Genomic DNA, 13628 nt, shown 5'->3' on the forward strand with positions numbered 1-13628 from the left:
AGTTAAAGCTTGGTTTACATGCCAAGACTGCAGCTACAAAGGCTAGTCAGACAGTTCATATACTTAAGAGAACTTTTGGTAGCCATCCTCCTTGCACTTTTTAGATATTTTTGAAGGTTTAATCCAGCCTAAGCTAGAGTTTGGTATGTGCATTGCCATTCCAATTAATAAATCAGACAAAGAAACTCTAGGATCAGTTCAGAGGCATACTAATAAATGCATCAAAGCTCTATGACATCCCTTACCCCTCTTAGCTTGAAAAATCAAACTTACAAGCACTGGCTTATTGCCAAAAGAGAGGAATATGGTTATAACTAGTTATAGCTTAATTGTTATATGGTTATAGCTTAATGTATTTGATATTAATAAATAAATAAATAAATAACATTCATGCTGCTCAATCAGAAAAGATTATCCCAAATATCTTTCAACTGGATAATTCTTCAAGAACAAGAGGACATGACCAGATGGAAAATCCTTAGATTGGCTCCAAGCTGTGACTTAATGTAGCCTAATGACCAAAAACTTTTGAAGAAGCATGTCAACTCAAGGTTACATTGCAAATTTTTTTTCCAATTGAGTTTTGAGCCAAAGGAACTCATTAGATCAGGTTAGTCCATGGGCATCCATAAGCTGAAAAAAGGGGAGAAGGGCTTACCTGGTCTAATTGGCACTTCCAATACTTTATAATAGAAATCACAAAACAAACATATCACAGGCAGAGCAATAGTGCTGCCTAAGTCAAGAGTAATGGGCAAAATGTATTATTTGTTTTTGTTTTTTTTTACCATGGCACTTCTTGTAGAAAAAAGTGAGGTAGAAACTTCAAAGAGCTCATTTGACTGGAAATGGACAGGGCATGTGCCCTTTTTAATAGTCAAAAGTGATTGGAGGACAACCAGTGCCAATCCCCCACACCAATCATTTCCCCAGAAATATCCAAATAAAATTTCAGACAACCATTTTGTTCAGCATAGCTAGAAGGTCCAAAAATTATGACTTTGAGGATGACAACTGCCACCCCCCAAACCCACAGGGCAAGGGTGGTAATTATGACCTGGGGAATATAAGGTTTTTATAAAAAGGGTGGTTGTATAAACCTTCAAGGGGGCCATTGGATTGATGATCAGAAGTTCTAGTGGCCCTTTTAACAGTCAAAAGTAATTGGAGGTCAACCAGCCCCCCACACCCAAATATCAGCAAACACTTCTAATCAGAATTTTGAGATAGCTATTTTGTTTGACACAGTTTAAAAGTCCAGAAATTATGTCTTTGAGGATGAGACCCCCCCATAGCCCTCAGAGAAAGGTTTGTCAGTAATGCCCTGAGGGAATATAAGGTTTTTATGGAAAGTGTGGTTGTATAGAGTTCAAAGGGTGATCAAGGGATGAAAAATTTGAAGCTTAAGTGTCCTATTATGAGTCAAAATTATCAGATGGCAGATATACCTTCCTCCCATATCATATATTCCCCAAATGCATCTGATAGAAATTTTGAGATAGCCATTTGTTGAAAAATAGTCCAAAGATCACATAACAAAACCTTTGCAGTTGACACAACCCCCAGAGTCATGGGGGTAAGGGTTGTAAGTAATGCCCTGGGAGCATGTAATGTTTTTTTTATAGAAAAGGTGGTCTTTTGAACTTTAGAGAAGGCTCATTTGAGTGGAAGCATATAGTTCTAGTTCCATTTTAAGAGAAAATGTGATGGAGGGAAAATAAGCCCCCCCCCTGACATCTTCTGTCCCCCAAACATATTCAATTGAATTTTGAGACAGCCATTTTGTAACCAAAAGTCCAAAGAACATATAATAATGCCTTCAGTAATGCAATATAAGGAATATTTAGGTGGACATTGAACTGAATGAAAACAAACTATCAGCATGTGGACTTTCAAAAGGATGACAAAGCAATATCTCAAGAACAACTTATATTATTAAATTAGACCTTAAGAGTAAGTTGTGGGGGAGTTTGAACTAGCCAGAAGGCACTAAGTATAAAATTTTAATACTACCACTACAGTAGCTGTAACTAATGATGTTAAGAGTATTAAGGTAAAACTTCTAGGAAGCATTTAAGGGGAGTTTCAGTTAAACAAGAAAACTGTATACATGCAGGTTTTCAAAAGGGCATATAAGCAATATGATAGGCAGAACTACTCTATGATAGCTAGAAATATCATTGAAAAATTTAAAGGAGCTAATTTAAAACAGAAAGTTCTAGTATCTCTTTTAAGAGTAAAAAGGAATTAAAGGACAATCAGCCTATCTCTCAAGGTAATTCATTTTCCTAACATATCCAGTCTAAATTTTGCGAAAACTATTTTGTTCAGCCTGCTGGAATGGTTGAGTAATTATGTCTTTAGCAACTATGTCTATGTCTTATTGAGCAAGTTAACCACCAACCCCAATTATGCAATTGACCCATTATGCTTTAAAACTAAATACAACTTTAAAACCCAAATCAAAAAGCATTATGTTTACAGTTGCCAATATGACACTCTGTCAATGTATTGAAAACAAACTGGGGGAATTAAGTTGCAGTCTTTTTGGGCTACTACTATTACTACTTTTCTTACAATTCAGATAAATAAATATTAGTGTAAGCATATCCAGGTTGTCAAAGAGAACAGATAGAAACTTTTGGGAATGATATTAAGTTTCTTTTTCAGTTCAACTTGAGGTGGTATAAAATTAAAAACACCAGTTGTGTCAGGATTAAAAATTGTTAAAAAAATTCCTCCCAACATACAAATAGCAAGCCAAACTATGAATTCTTATAGAAAATTCTGAAAAGAAATAAAATGTTGTTTTTTTTTCATGAAAAAGACTGTGTCAATAAAAAACAAACAGATATTAATTGAAAAAAAAATTCCACAAAACAAGTTTTTCAAAGAAAAGTAAAGAGCTCTATCAAGCCAAATATCGGCAGAAATAAAGTCAAGTGATCTTCCAAGCAGAAAACTACCACAAATCACTATTGATAAATAAATGAAACTCAAATTAGTTTAAATAGATGAGTCAAACTCAAAACAGGCAAAAATTAGCATTACTAGGGCTGATAACCCTGATGCCTTCTAAGGACCAGAACATAATTTGTGCTTTACAGAAACCAAATTATATTTTAAATGTTCTCAATTTTTTTTACTTGAATAAATAAATAAATTTAAGACTTCAAGGAATACATATGACTAATATCTATATTAAACTGACAATCTATAGTCATTTTGGTGAAATTCTAGTTTATTGACTTCTTGCTATCTTGGAAAGGGTTTAGGTTAGGAAAATGAAATGTTCAGGAATGAATCTATAGACTAAAGTATGTCCTAGGAAGGTATTTTAAAGTACCCACCTCTACTCCTTCTCCCTCAAGAGGGCACTGAAATTTGCCTACATGACAGGTCCATACCTATTGAATTTTGACAAAACAACATTTTACCTTAATTTTCAGTTACTTGTTGCTTTTTCTCTCCCTTTAGTTCTGAAAACGCAATTCCAGTTATTTGAGTAGAATTTTGAGCCATATCAATTTTTTTTAAAAATTTAGGAAATGTATTTGCATATCTTTAAAACTTTATAAAATGGAATTGAGCAAAGTTATGAACAATTCTGTTGTCCTTCAATTAAGCAGAAGATCTATTTTGCAAGGTTTAACTTTTTTAACATATTTTTAAAGGTCATCAAAGGTCAGGGCCCTCTAGAGGGAGAAGGAGTGGAGGTAGTTGCTTCAAAATTTTCCTGAAAGTTTCATTTTCCTAACCTAAACCCTTTCTGAGATAGCAAGAAGTCAACTGACTAGAATTTTACCATCATTTTTTCCAGTACCCAAAATTATGTTCTGGTCTTGAGAATGAATGGGGGTTGTCAGCCATAATTATGTTAATTTTTGCTAGTTTTGTGTTTGACTTGGCTATTTATTTTAATTTCTGTTTGTTTCAAGTTTTATTTATTTACTGATAGTGATTAATGGTAGTTTTACACTTTGAAGATAATTTTGGTTAGTCTCTCCTGCCAGTATTGGACCATTCAGATCATTGGTTGACAAGGAATGGTGCAACAGGCCCTGATAATTAGTTTTGAACTTACCTTATCAGTCAGCACACTATCTTTACTGGCTGGTGACAATATCCTTGCAAGTGTGATTTAAGGTAGCCTAGCCAAATCTCAAAATAATTTCAAAGAACAATTGTAGCCTATTGATGTCATTTAGAAGAATTTTTTACCAGGTCTATAATCCAAAAAAGTAACAATAAAATATGACACATCATGGGATGCAAAACAATGAACAAATACACACTTTTGGCTATATCTAAGACCATTAAGAAGTGATACCTAACCACAGTGATTGGGCAAGCTATTGCTAAGTACTCTACTAAAATTATACTACCATTTAACAAGTCTAGAGCACAAATTCAGTTACCACTGGCAGATAGCCTGGGCATAATTTTATCTTCAGTCTAGCTTTCACCACTTTTGGTTTATAATCACCTTAGATATAATAATAAAAAGAGCTAATCTAACAACCTGAAATACCGACCTCCATAAGCAATAAGGAAGGTTTAAGTTAAAAAGTGACAAACCTGATATTTTCAGGAACTTTTAAAAGATAAGATACTAGGTTTAACCTATAAGCTACTTTTCTTCTGCAGTTCGCGAGGAAAAATGAAATCATTATTAACAGAATGAAATCCCTAAAACAAGAAATTGCAAACTTGACTCCTTGTTGAATCACAGATCGATATCGATGCCGGATATCTCCTGTCCCAGAATGATTAAGAAAAACTTATCCTTGTTCTTGTATGCGCGAGTTCCCTACAACATTACGGTTCTCTCTTTTAGACATTAGAGCGCTTTTTAAGTATCTGTTTACATTAGACATACCAGGTTTAGAAATGAAATAGCTTGTCTCAAGTAAAATAGTTTATGTGGAGTTATTATGGTTAGCCCCAAAAAAAGCATTCTAATTTAGGATACACATAAAAAGTTCTAATGATAGAAGTGGGAGTATCCGTAGAGCCAGAGCGGTGTACAAGGGAAACTATTACAGGTTAGTTGAGAGTTTTCTATCGCCCCACTTTCTATAGTTATTACGTAACTGAGATTCCTTAGCAGTCTAAGCATTTAAATGGATCTACCCAATATAAAACGATCATAGTTGCTGTTGCATAATAAAAATTGACTCTCAATAATAAGCGACTCTTATAAAAAAAAGCAAAGTAATATTAAGTCATTTTCAGGAAACCAGATTCCCCCCTCCCTAGCAATAATTTCTACTATCTGGATCTGATCATTGGTTCAATCCGTCTTCTCTTATTTTATTTGTTTCCTCATAATTTCAAAAGTTTCTAATTCCAAAATCTAGTGTATTTTCGCTACCCATTAGAACAAATATGATCAATTTGGAGATTTTCATGTCAAACTTTGTTTGCCATATTTTTAATGTCAAAAGATATATTCCTTTACTTCCTTATAAGATTTAAATGCCCAATGACACATTTTCAGTCTATCCACTCTCCTATCCGGTTTCATTTGTGCTGTGTAACATACCGCCCACTAAATTACAAGAGGTAAAATAGACAGAAATAATAAGCCAAAAAAACACCGAAAGGAGAAGGATTTAAATGGGAAATTAATAATCAATCAATTGCATATTTGGCATAGTTATATAAATCCCAGAAAGTTCAGATATAAAGAAAAGAAAAGTACACTGATATGAAATAAAGACTCCAAAAAGTAACCTATAGCGGTGTCATGATTTAGGGGTGTTATCTTGTAAATAGTAAATTATAGAAACGACATCCAAGAGTGTCCCGAAATAAATTTGAAGGAGGACCTTTCAACAAATTTTCAAGGACGGGGTTGAAAAGCTTTTTTGCCAGAAAAGCATACTTTTCTCTCTAAATATATACAATATCATGAAATATCCCCCGCCCCTTCCATGTGCGTCTTTAAATAAGAAAAGAAAAGGTAATAAGAAAAAAATGAAGCAGTTGGAATTTTGGAGAGGGGGGGAGGGGTGAAGCTCCAAATAGAGCGCAATGAAAATGGATCTTGAAATAGCCAAATCTTGGAATTTACTCTCAAATTAAAGTAGGAACTGAAATTTATGGAAGGATCTATGCTCGGCTCTTAAGTGATTTAGTCAAAATTTATTTCTTCTTCAAGGGTGGTTGGCTGAAGATGAATCTAAATGGGCAGAGCGGGAATACTGGGAATGAGCGCACCAGGGACGTAATTAGCTATGCTGCAGAGGGGGGGGGGCAACTACCCTTCCTAGATTTCGGTCCCCTCCACCCCTATAACTCCCACTCCCAGCTGAAAATCATGTCAGAAATAAGATAAGCCTGCATAATTCAAGCATTTACAGAAATGTTTCAGTTTTCTTCTGTACATCTTTACCTTTAAAGTACTATATGGCTTATTTTTCAGTTTTCAATGTCATTTTCACTTGTTTTGGGAAAATTGGCTGGAACTTTGCCCCCCCCCAGGAGTTTGACGAAATTACGCCAGTGGAGCGTATCAAATCTGTATATATATATATATATATATATATATATATATATATATATATATATATATATATATATAAATATATATATATATATATATATATATATATATATATATATATATATATATATATATATATATATATATATATATATATATATATATATATATACTAGCTGTTGGGGTGGCGCTTCGCGCCACCCCAACACCTAGTTGGTGGGGGCGCTTCGCACCCCCCCAAGCCCCCCCGCGCGCGTAAGTCGTTACGCGCCATATTAGTTACGCGCCATTGTAGTTGTGTCCATATGTCCCACCTGTGACAACATTCTTTGCTGTCCCATTGTCTGTGCATATAAATAGATTGTCAGGTTTACCGACTCTTGAACATGCAACATATAATGGTCCATGGGAAAACAATCCGTATTCAGATCTATACCTCATGATTCTAATGATTGCCCTTGAGCTTTGTTGATGGTGATTGCTAATCGACCATTCCCTGAGTCGCCATCGTCATTTATATATCCCCCTGTGCACCCCGGCGTCCCCTTTGTAGTTATGTCCCTGTGTCCCGGTCGTCGTCATTTATACTCCCTGTGTCCCGGTGCTTTGTTGATTGCTAATCGAACATTCCTTTTGTCCCGGTCACTTTCTCTTTGAGTGTCGTCATTTATTTAGATTGTCAGGTTTACCGACTCTTGAACATGCAACATATAATTGTCCATGGGAAAAACAATCCATATTCAGATCTATACCTCATGATTCTAATGATTGCCCTTGAGCTTTGTTGATGGTGATTGCTAATTGAACATTCCCTGTGTCCCGGTCGTCATTTATATTCCCAGTATCCCGGTCGTCATTTGTGTCCCAGTGTTCCCCTTTTAGTTCTTTTTTATTGGTTTTGACGTTTTTTTTAGGTTTTTTAGTTTTTTTCTTTTAGTTTTTTTGAAATTTTTATCTTTTTAGTTTTTATGGCACTTGGTATTAACCAAGTGACATATAGCAGTCGCCAATTCTGTCGGTCTGTCTGTCTGTCTGTCGGTCTGTCCCGGTTTTGCTACTTTAGGCACTTCCAGGTAAGCTAGGACGATGAAATTTGGCAAGCGTATCAGGGACCGCACCAGATTAAAGTAGAAATAGTCGTTTTCCCGATTTGACCATCTGGGGGGGAGTGGGGGCCCGGTTAATTCGCAAAAAATAGAAAAAATGAAGTATTTTTAACTTATCAGCGGGTATTTGGATCTTAATGAAATTTCATGTTTGGAATGATATTGTGTCTTAGAGCTCTTATTTTAAATCCCGACCGGATCTGATGACATTGGGGGGAGTCGGAGGGGGAAAACCTAAAGTCCCGGTTTTGCTACTTTAGGCACTTCCAGGTAAGCTAGGACGATGAAATTTGGCAAGCGTATCAGGGACCGGACCAGATTAAATTAGAAATAGTTTTCCTCGTTTTCCCGATTTGACCATCTGGGGGGGGGAGTAGGGGCCGGTTAATTCGGAAAAATAGAAAAAATGAAGTATTTTTAACTTATGAGCGGGTGATTGGATCTTAATGAAATTTGATGTTTGGAATGATATTGTGTCTCAGAGCTCTTATTTTAAATCCCGACTGGGTCTGATGACATTGGGGGGAGTTGGAGGGGGGAAACCTAAAATCTTGGAAAACACTTAGAGTAGAGGGATCGGGATGAAACTTGATGGGAAAAATAAGCGCAAGTCCTAGATACATGATTGACATAATCGGAACTTATTTGTTCTCTTTGGGGTAGTTGGGGGGGGGGGGGAGTAAGTCTTAAAAATTAGAAAAATGAGGTATTTTCAACTTGCGAACGGGTGATCGGATCTCAATGAAATTTGATGTTTAGAAGGATATCGTGTCTTAGATCTCTTATTTTAAATCCCGACCAGATCTTGTGATGGGGGCGGGGAGTTGGGAGGGGGAACCTAAAACTTGGAAAACACTTAGAGTGGAGGGATCGGGATGAAACATGGTGGGAAAAATAAACACAAGTCCTAGATAGATGATTGACATAAACGGAACGGATCCGCTCTCTTTTGGGTAGTTGGGGGGGGGGGGGTTAATTCTGAAAAATTAGAAAAAATGAGGTATTTTTAACTTACGAACGGGTGATTGGATCTCCATGAAATTTGATTTTTAGAAGGATATCGTGGCTCAAAGCTCTTATTTTAAATCCTGACCGGATCTGGTGACATTGGGGGAAGTTTGGGGTGGGGAGACCTAAAATGATGGGAAACGCTTAGATTGGAGGGATTGGGATGAAACTTGGTCGGAAAAATAAGCAAAAGTCTTGCATACGTAATTTACATAATTGGAACGGATCCGCTCAATTGCGGGGGGGGGGGGGGTAATTCTGAAAAATAAGAAAAATAACGTATTTTTAACTTACGAAGGAGTGATCGGATCTTCATGAAACTTCATATTTAGAAGGACCTCGTAACTCTGATATCTTATTTTAAATCTCAACCGGATCAAACGTAATTGGGGGGGGGGGCAGTTGGGGGGACCGGAAATCTTAGAAAATACTTAAAGCGGTGAGATCAGGATGAAACTGGATGGGAAGAATAGAAACCTGTCTAAGATACGTGACTGACCTAACTGGACCGGATCTGCTCTCTTTGGTGGAATTCGGAGGGGGGAGGTAATTTTGAAAATTGAGGTATTTGTAACTTACGAAAGGGTGACCAGATCTTAATGAAATTTGATATTTAGAAGGATCTTGTGCTATAAAATTTAACTTTAGTTTCTGACCTTCTCACAAGTGCCAAATGAGCTCTTGGCTCTTGGCTCTTCCGATCTCGTACCATATGAGCTCTCGGCTCTTCCGACCTCGTCCAAATGAGCTCTTGGCTCTTCCGACCTCGTACCATATGAGCTCTCGGCTCTTCCGATCTCGTCACAAGTGCCATATGAGCTCTTAGCTCTTGTTTTATTTTTATTTATAATTTTTTAGTTTTCTTTTTCTCCTTTTTTTTCAGTTTTTTTCCTTTTTTTAGTTTTTTTTTCTTTTTTAGTTCTTTTAGTTTTTACCTTTTTTAGTTTTTTTTAGTTTTTTAGATGAAAATTTTTTTTAGTTTTTTTCCTTTTTTTCTTTTTAGTTTTTTATTGGTTTTTACCTTTTTTTTTTAGCTTTTTTAGTTTTTTTCGTTTTTTCTTTTTACTTTTTTTTAGCTTTTTTAGTTTTTTTTCGTTTTTTCTTTTTACTTTTTTTTTAACTTTTTTAGTTTTTTTTTCGTTTTTTCTTTTAACTTTTTTTTTAGTTTTTATCTTTTAGTTTTTTTTGAAGTTTTTATCTTTTTAGTTTTTTTATTTTTATTTATATTTTTTTAGTTTTCTTTTTCTCCTTTATTTTTCAGTTTTTTTCCTTTTTTTAGTTTTTTTTTCTTTTTTAGTTCTTTTAGTTTTTACCTTTTTTAGTTTTTTTTTAGTTTTTTAGATGAAATTTTTTTTTAGTTTTTTTCCTTTTTTTCTTTTTAGTTTTTTATTGGTTTTTACCTTTATTTTAGCTTATTTTTCAGTTTTTTCCTTTTTTTTAGCTTTTTTTATTTTTTATTTTTTATTTTTTTTTTAGTTTTTTACCTTTTTTTAGTTTTTTTAGTTTTTTTAGTTTTTTAGCTTTTTTACTTTTTTTATTAGTTTTTAGTTTTTTTTGTAGTTTTTGCCTTTTTTTTAGTTTTTTCAGTTTTTTTTTTAGTTTTTTATTGGTTTTTACCTTTATTTTAGCTTATTTTTCAGTTTTTTCCGTTTTTTTAGTTTTTTTTTAGTTTTTTACCTTTTTTTAGTTTTTTTTTAGTTATTTAGTTTTTTAGCTTTTTTATTTTTTTTATTAGTTTTTAGTTTTTTTTGTAGTTTTTGCCTTTTTTTAGTTTTTTTAGTTTTTTAGCTTTTTTATTAGTTTTTATTTTTTTTTATAGTTTTTGCCTTTTTTAGTTTTTTTAGTTTTTTAGCTTTTTTATTTTTTTTATTAGTTTTTAGTTTTTTGTAGTTTTTGCCTTTTTTTAGTTTTTTTAGTTTTTAGCTTTTTTATTAGTTTTTAGTTTTTTTTGTAGTTTTTGCCTTTTTTAGTTTTTTTTAGTTTTTTAGGTGACGCTTTTATTTTTTTATTTTTTTTAGTTTTTTTCAGTTTTGACGTCACCTGATCCAGTTTTTTCAGGTGACGTCACCTGATCCATCCACAGATCCACACACAGACAACTTATTTTTATATATATCTATATATATAAAAATAAGTTGTCTGTCTGTCTGTGGATGGATCTGGTGACGTCACCTGAAAAAACTGGATCAGGTGACGTCAAAACTGAAAAAACTAAAAAAAGGCAAAAACTACAAAAAAAACTAAAAACTAATAAAAAAAATAAAAAAGCTAAAAAACTAAAAAAAACTAAAAAAGGCAAAAACTACAAAAAAAACTAAAAACTAATAAAAAAGCTAAAAAACTAAAAAAACTAAAAAAAGGCAAAAACTACAAAAAAACTAAAAACTAATAAAAAAAATAAAAAAGCTAAAAACTAAAAAAAGGTAAAAAACTAAAAAAAAACTAAAAACTAAAAAAAAACTAAAAAAAAGGAAAAAACTGAAAAATAAGCTAAAATAAAGGTAAAAACCAATAAAAAACTAAAAAAAAACTGAAAAAACTAAAAAAAGGCAAAAACTACAAAAAAAAACTAAAAACTAATAAAAAAAGTAAAAAAGCTAAAAAACTAAAAAAACTAAAAAACCTAAAAAAAGGTAAAAAACTAAAAAAAATAAAAAATAAAAAATAAAAAAAGCTAAAAAAAAGGAAAAAACTGAAAAATAAGCTAAAATAAAGGTAAAAACCAATAAAAAACTAAAAAGAAAAAAAGGAAAAAACTAAAAAAAATTTTCATCTAAAAAACTAAAAAAAAACTAAAAAAGGTAAAAACTAAAAGAACTAAAAAAGAAAAAAATAAATGACGAAACTCAAAGAGAAAGCGACCAGGACAAAAGGAATGTTCGATTAGCAATCAACAAAGCACCGGGACACAGGGAGTATAAATGACGACCAGGACATAAGTAAAAAAAAAACTATCTATATATATAAAAATAAGTTGTCTGTGGATCTGTGGATCGTGGATCAGGTGACGTCACCTGAAAAAACTGGATCAGGTGACGTCAAAACTGAAAAAAAATAAAAAAAGGCAAAAACTACAAAAAAAACTAAAAACTAATAAAAAAAATAAAAAAGCTAAAAAACTAAAAAAACTAAAAAAAGGCAAAAACTACAAAAAAAACTAAAAACTAATAAAAAAGCTAAAAAACTAAAAAAACTAAAAAAAGGCAAAAACTACAAAAAAAAACTAAAAACTAATAAAAAAAATAAAAAAGCTAAAAAACTAAAAAAACTAAAAAAACTAAAAAAAGGTAAAAAACTAAAAAAACTAAAAACTAAAAAAAAACTAAAAAAAAGGAAAAAACTGAAAAATAAGCTAAAATAAAGGTAAAAACCAATAAAAAACTAAAAAAAAACTGAAAAAACTAAAAAAAGGCAAAAACTACAAAAAAACTAAAAACTAATAGAAAAAGTAAAAAAGCTAAAAAACTAAAAAAACTAAAAAAACTAAAAAAACTAAAAAAAGGTAAAAAACTAAAAAAAATAAAAAATAAAAAAAAACTAAAAAAAAAGGAAAAAACTGAAAAATAAGCTAACATAAAGGTAAAAACCAATAAAAAACTAAAAAGAAAAAAAAGGAAAAAACTAAAAAAAAATTTCATCTAAAAAACTAAAAAAAACTAAAAAAGATAAAAACTAAAAGAACTAAAAAAGAAAAAAATAAATGACGACACTCAAAGAGAAAGCGACGGGACAAAAGGAATGTTCGATTAGCAATCAACAAAGCACCGGGACACAGGGAGTATAAATGACGACCAGGACATAAGTAAAAAAAAAAATTAACAAAACTAAAAAGAAGGTAAAAACTACAAAAAAACTAAAAAGAAAAAAAAACTAAAAACTAATAAAAAAACTAAAAAATCTAAAAATCTAAATAAACTAAAAAAGAAAAAAAAAGGAAAAAAATAAAGGAGAAAAACAAAACTAAAAAACGAATGTATATACAGACCGGTACACCGGGATACAAATGACGACCGGGACACAGGGAATATAAATGACGACCGGGACACAGGGACACAACTACAACGGGGACACCGGGGGAAACAGGGGGATATAAATGACGACCGGGACAAAAAAACTAAAAAGAAAAAAAAACTAAAAACTAATAAAAAAACTAAAAAATCTAAAAATCTAAATAAGCTAAAAAAGAAAAAAAAGGAAAAAAATAAAGGAGAAAAACAAAACTAAAAAACGAATGTATATACAGACCGGGACACCGGGATACAATGACGACCGGGACACAGGGAATATAAATGACGACCGGGACACAGGGACACAACTACAACGGGGACACCGGGGGAAACAGGGGGATGTAAATGACGACCGGGACACCGGGACAGGGAATGGTCGATTAGCAATCACCATCAACAAAGCTCAAGGGCAATCATTAGAATCATGAGGTATAGATCTGAATACAGATTGTTTTCCCATGGACCATTATATGTTGCATGTTCAAGAGTCGGTAAACCTGACAATCTATTTATATGCAAAGACAATGGGACAGAAAGAATGTTGTATATTCCCAAGTTTTACGTAGTTAAAACCATATATATATATATATATCTATCTATATTCACAGGTGGGACAAAGGGACACAACTACAATGGCGCGTAACTATTATGGCGCGTAACGACTTACGCGCGCGGGGGGGCTTGGGGGGGGGGGGGGCGCGAAGCGCCCCCACCAACTAGGTGTTGGGGTGGCGCGAAGCGCCACCCCAACAGCTAGTAGATATATATAAATAAGTTGTCTGTGTGTGTGTGTCGAGTGACGTCATGTTTGTGTGTCGACTGACGTCATGTTTGTTGATTGACGAAATTACACACCGGGACATCGGGACACAAATGACGACCGGGACACCGGGACATCTATATATATAAAAATAAGTTGTATGTGTGTCGAGTGACGTCATGTTAGTGTGTCGACTGACGTCATGTTTGTTGATTGACGAAATTACTCACCGAGACATC

General features: G+C 33.0%; 2 protein-coding genes across 7 annotated transcripts in view; one reads left to right on the forward strand and one right to left on the reverse strand.

Annotated features, from left to right (window-relative positions):
* LOC136033895 (microtubule-associated protein RP/EB family member 1-like) overlaps positions 1 to 4732 on the reverse strand; it is a 43029-nt gene extending 38297 nt beyond the window's left edge. For both annotated transcript variants that reach the window (XM_065714883.1, XM_065714882.1), the window contains exon 1: positions 4579 to 4732. The gene's annotated coding sequence lies outside the window, so the exon portion shown is untranslated. The remainder of the gene's footprint in view (positions 1 to 4578) is intronic.
* Positions 4733 to 4863: 131 nt separating this feature from the next.
* The window catches only part of LOC136033896 (trafficking kinesin-binding protein milt-like), a 143891-nt gene continuing 135126 nt past the window's right edge, over positions 4864 to 13628 (forward strand). For all 5 annotated transcript variants that reach the window (XM_065714886.1, XM_065714887.1, XM_065714884.1 and 2 more), the window contains exon 1: positions 4864 to 5045. In XM_065714886.1, the coding sequence (XP_065570958.1) occupies positions 4988 to 5045 (58 nt within the window). In that variant the 5' untranslated portion in view covers positions 4864 to 4987. The remainder of the gene's footprint in view (positions 5046 to 13628) is intronic.

Source organism: Artemia franciscana, chromosome 12 (assembly GCF_032884065.1).
Source record: "Artemia franciscana chromosome 12, ASM3288406v1, whole genome shotgun sequence".
Classification (NCBI taxonomy): Eukaryota; Metazoa; Arthropoda; class Branchiopoda; order Anostraca; family Artemiidae; genus Artemia; species Artemia franciscana.